The sequence below is a fragment of the Vigna unguiculata genome, chromosome 1 (assembly GCF_037176805.1).
Source record: "Vigna unguiculata cultivar grain cowpea cultivar isolate G323 ecotype 2 chromosome 1, ASM3717680v1, whole genome shotgun sequence".
NCBI lineage: Eukaryota > Viridiplantae > Streptophyta > Magnoliopsida > Fabales > Fabaceae > Vigna > Vigna unguiculata.
Window position 1 is genome coordinate 41,338,459 of NC_140792.1, and position 4,729 is coordinate 41,343,187.

The following is a 4,729-nucleotide window of genomic DNA, read 5'->3' on the forward strand; positions in this document are numbered from 1 at the left end:
TTCAAGAAAATCATCAAAGTTTCACAAGTAATGGCAATAACTAATAGAGTAGTAGTATCACATATCAAGGTCAATCCTGGTAATTTACACAAGAAATTAAAAGGATGAAAACAGAACAGCGATAGAAAATATAACTTCTTCCAGCTTCAAAATTCTATGTGGTCTCATCTTCCGTGCACGTGAAGTAACCTAACTACCTTGACATGTCATAATCTTGAGGGTATGCAAGCTGCTGTTCTATCTGCCAGCTCAACTTGGAAGCAACACCCTCATGGCAGGGAACGTAATCCTGTGAATTAAACACAAAAATATCTTACTTTCTTCTTTCATATTACTCAACTGCATAGTTTTGCACAACAAAAGTTGATTACGTATACAATTCATAGAATAAGCTTCATGACATAAATGTGCATGTCCTCGGACATCCAACAAAAGTTTTGTTTTGTGCGTCTACAAATCTTTTATTTACCTGTTTGCATATACAGTATGAAACCAGAGAAACCTTTGTTTTGATGTGACTTTTCCAATGAAATCAGAGAAAGTGGTTTTATGTAACACAGTTGCTTCAAATTGTGAGAATCAAATTGAAAACGAGTTGTGTAATATGCCCACAAAGCTTCACCAGAATTTTCAATATAAGGTTGATTCAAAAGGGTAAACGTCAACATCATTTTTATTTTAAACAATACGCAAAAATGGTTTTAGTAAGGAAATATTACCTCCAATTTCTTCACCAACTCCTTTGCTGTTGGTGCCGATACAATTATGTGACGAGCATTTGGACTGATAAATCCCTCTTCCACGGCTTTGTCAATAAATGACAGCAAGGAATTAAAGTATCCATCAACATTTACTAACCCCACCTACAATTTTTGGAACGTCAAACCTAACTAGGCTGCAAACACCAGACAACTAAAGGAACATAAAACATTGAGTAACATAATTCCCATAATGTTCAAGTCAATTACCGGCTTGTCATGAATCCCAAGTTGTGCCCAGGTTATGACTTCAAGAAGCTCCTCTAGAGTCCCATATCCACCTGCATGTGATTTTCATGAGTCTCTTCAAGAATTGAAAGCACAAACATATAATGAGAAAGTCAAATTGAAAAGGGTTTAATAGAAAAGGGAAATAGAAATTTCAACTATTTTTTTTGTTTGTTTTTTAGGTATGACTGTGGTATCTATGACTCTAGCATTTAGTACTACCAACTTGTTGTTGAAACAGAATCATGGATTTGGCAGTGTCAAGGGAGAGTTCATCAGAGATCATGAATTGACCCTCCTGGGGAATCCTCTTTCGTACGAGGGACATCCCAAGATAGAGTGAATGACAACATTGTCTTCCAGCGCCTCCTCTTTCTCTCTCTCTCTGTCACTAATTTTCAGCATTGAATTATACACTGAGGATGCTAACAACGGGCAGTTAAAAAAGTCTTAGAAAAGGGTCAAGCATTATTCCGTGTCAGGTGCAGGTGCTAGTTGGAAACGTTATCTCGTGAAAGTTCTCTTGCTTTACTCTCCCTCTTTATCAAATAAGGGAAGTTTTGTAGAATCACGTCACGGTCCAAACCAGAGTTGAGGGGGAAAATGGTGTATGTATGTATATTCAACCTGAACCTAACCACAGTGGCTCAGAGCTGCAGAAGCTTAATTTATATTCCAAGATATATATATTAAGGGTTCATGAAAGGTCAACATCACTTTCAGCCAGCTTTGAAGGGTTGCTATCTCTAATCATAGCCTTGGGATGTGCCATGAAAGTTGGTTTTGCAGCAGTGTCAATTGAATTGAATAAAAGAGGCACAAAAGAAGGTTTGGTTAGAGACACTTTTTTAAAATTACTAAATTCCTGTCCTTTCCCCATGCCACAATGTTTACTAAATAAGTGGACACTAGTCAACATTATCCATTACGTGTCGTGCCTTCCAAATCATCACACAAGTTTTTAACGCCTTGTCAAGTAGTATCCATAATTAGGCGTGGTAAGCACTTTAAAATTGTTTAGCCAAAAAGGTTTAGCAAAGAAAAAAAAAACACCAAACAAAGCCAGTGTCAGTTTAAAAAGCTTGTAAACTTTTGTAGACAAAACCATTTTGCTGAAAAGCAACACAAGTAGTAGTAACACCGAGAAATCAACGGGAAACATGTCGGTTAACTAGCCTCGAAACAATCATGCACAGATATGGCCATTTAAAATTCTCTTTCAACCTATTTTTATCAATCCTCTTAGTCTTTGTATAAAAAGTTTGTATATCTCAAATATCTATTATAAAACACTTTATTTTTTTGTCTAATACTTGTTTTATAAAATATTAACAAGATATGACATAACTAAAGTGTGGTTACAATCTTTTCCTCTTTTTGTTAGTGTATCTCTGATTCTAATGTGCAAACAAGTATATTCGCAGTCTAACCTGGTAAGGCAATAAAGGCATCTGAATGTTTGGCCATCTCTGCCTTCCTTTGGTGCATATCAGCAACAGCTTTTACTTCTCCCACCGTTTCACCAGTTAGCTGCAAAGGAGCATCAAAACAAAGGAATCCAAAGAAAGAGCATTTAGTAATGATGAAAGTTGCAGGGATGAAAATCTGATACATTTAACCTATTTTCAAAATCTATTCCAGTGGAGTACTACAGTACAAGACACCAGCACAAGCATTTGGTCGACAGAAACAAGTTACTAAAAACAAAACGCAAAAAAGAAAAAAAAAGTGAGCTTTCAAATACAGAATTGACAACATGGTCGTGAAGGATGGAATAGAATGCATGAGTAGAATCCTTGATGAAGTTGAGAAACAAATTAAATAAACAAATAAACACAAGTAGGAATAGTTTAAAGTTTAAAAGCATGAAGAAAAAAGGGGCTAAGCTTTTTCTACTGGTTTAATCAGATATACATACCTCTCGAGGCATGAGCGTCTTGGGAATAACTCTGCAAGAGACAATTACAAGACAAATATAGCATCAATAGTGAAAGAGACTAACAAAAAATACACAGTGGTTACTCATTGACTACGAATCCTTGTTCTTGCCTTTTACCCAACAACTTTGTGGGAAAAAAGAGAAAGGGGAATTAAAAAGAAACAAAAAAAAGGTAAAACGGTGAGGAAAAGAGTGTTTATTTTACTTACCCAATGACATGGCGACCGCCATCATGAACAGCTTGAGAAACTAAACCCATTAGACCAATGCTTCCTCCTCCATACACCAGATCGATGTTCCTTGAGACCTTCCAACATCATTCAAAATAATATTAGTCACCCTAGGAATAGTAAACAATAATAGTGGTGGTTATGATTGCGTATGATCTAAAACAAAGAGTAATGAATGACACTATAGAAAAACAATCCCCTGAGAGTACATTCTTCAATGTTTCAAAATGCAAGAGTAAAAGGGGAAATTATTCCTCAAAGCTCAATCACTCAACAGAAGGCACTTGCTAACCCCGTACAGTGTTCAGTTCAGAGCCCCTGAACCAAAAGCTCAAGAGGCAAGAAAAAAGAAACAATGGAGTCTTCCAGCTCTGAACAAAAACCACTCAAAGTTTAACAGTTTCAGAATGCTGAAGAGACATCATCGTTTGCATTGCGAACATAACCAACTCACGCGTTATGGTTTCAAGGGAATCAATAGCCATACCCAAATGAAAATGTAAGAAAGAAGTGAGCTTACACATGATGAAGTTCACTCTGAGGAAAAATATTTAACACCCATAAGAAAAATAGAGGAAAGAAAAGGTTTTGAAGATGTTGAAGAAAACAAAACAGAAGCATAATGCAGAGAAAATAAAGACATGAATAAACAGCGTACCAGTTCATTGCCGAGCTCAATAGCAGCATCTTGATAGCTACTCTTCTTTCCGGGGCTACTTCCACAGAACACACAAATCCTGTTGAACTTTGAATGCGCTATCTCACAACGTGTCTCCATTTGTTAGTTGTAAGGAAGATAGTTAGTTATATGTTATCTTTCACAGTCACACAAAGACTTTGTAATGTTTGTGAAACAAAAAGAGTGTCACAAAATCCAAATTCTGTTCCAAACACTATCTTCCCCTGTTTCAAGTTGTTACAAACAAGTGTAAGAGTGAGTGAAGCAGTAACAACAATAACAAAATTACACTCCTTGAGAAGAAAAGAGAATTTAGGAGAAGACTCTGTGATTGCTTGGCTACTACTCTTAGAAGTCTCATGCCTTTATATAATAAAACCATGTTGGTCTTCGCACGTGACCGCCATAGCAGTTGGCACGCGCGCACTCTTACCCTCCCACTCCCGAACTCTATTTCTGCAGAAATAGTAACTATTTTTCCGCTACAATATCTCTAAAATTAATACTCCTTATTAATTTTTAAGTTTAATATAGAAATATATGATACCACTTTCACCTGTTTTAATTTTTAAATAATTATACATAAAAAATAAGGTGATTTCTCATTATTTAATGTTGAATTCACAATATATAGAAGTTACCCTCTGATAATTGCATTTCCATACGAATTTCAAATGAAATAATGTCATTAATTGAATATGAAGATAGAAAATATCTTGACCTTTCTCTCCATAATGGTTGAGCTTTTTTTTTTCTTTTCTAGTAAAAATACACGATAATTTTTCGTTGTTAATGCTTGTTTGTTCAATAATGGAATTGTACTTTTCTCCATTCCATGCGTAAAATAAACTTAAATACGACTTTTACCGTAGTATCATTTTTTTTATTATTATCA

The 4,729-nt window shown here is 35.4% G+C and overlaps 1 protein-coding gene across 1 annotated transcript; it reads right to left on the reverse strand.

Moving 5' to 3' along the window:
• On the reverse strand, positions 1-4,171 carry LOC114176978 (cytokinin riboside 5'-monophosphate phosphoribohydrolase LOG3-like). The gene is made up of 7 exons (XM_028062186.2): positions 3,814-4,171; positions 3,135-3,232; positions 2,905-2,935; positions 2,417-2,516; positions 969-1,039; positions 720-863; positions 1-289 (listed from the first exon to the last, which is right to left on the reverse strand). The coding sequence occupies exons 1-7, from the start codon at positions 3,931-3,933 to the stop codon at positions 194-196; spliced, it is 660 nt and encodes a 219-aa protein (XP_027917987.1). The 5' UTR covers positions 3,934-4,171; the 3' UTR covers positions 1-193.
• Positions 4,172-4,729: the final 558 nt, after the last annotated feature.

Bases quoted from the DNA above. Each gene is read 5' to 3' on its own strand.
- LOC114176978 (XM_028062186.2), bottom strand. From the start codon at position 3,933: ATGGAGACACGTTGTGAGATAGCGCATTCAAAGTTCAACAGGATTTGT. The intron at 1,040-2,416 runs GTTAGACTGCGA...AATCACATGCAG, and splicing joins TGCCTTTATTGCCTTACCAG to GTGGATATGGGACTCTAGAG. The intron at 864-968 runs GTAATTGACTTG...CAAAAATTGTAG, and splicing joins TTGGGATTCATGACAAGCCG to GTGGGGTTAGTAAATGTTGA.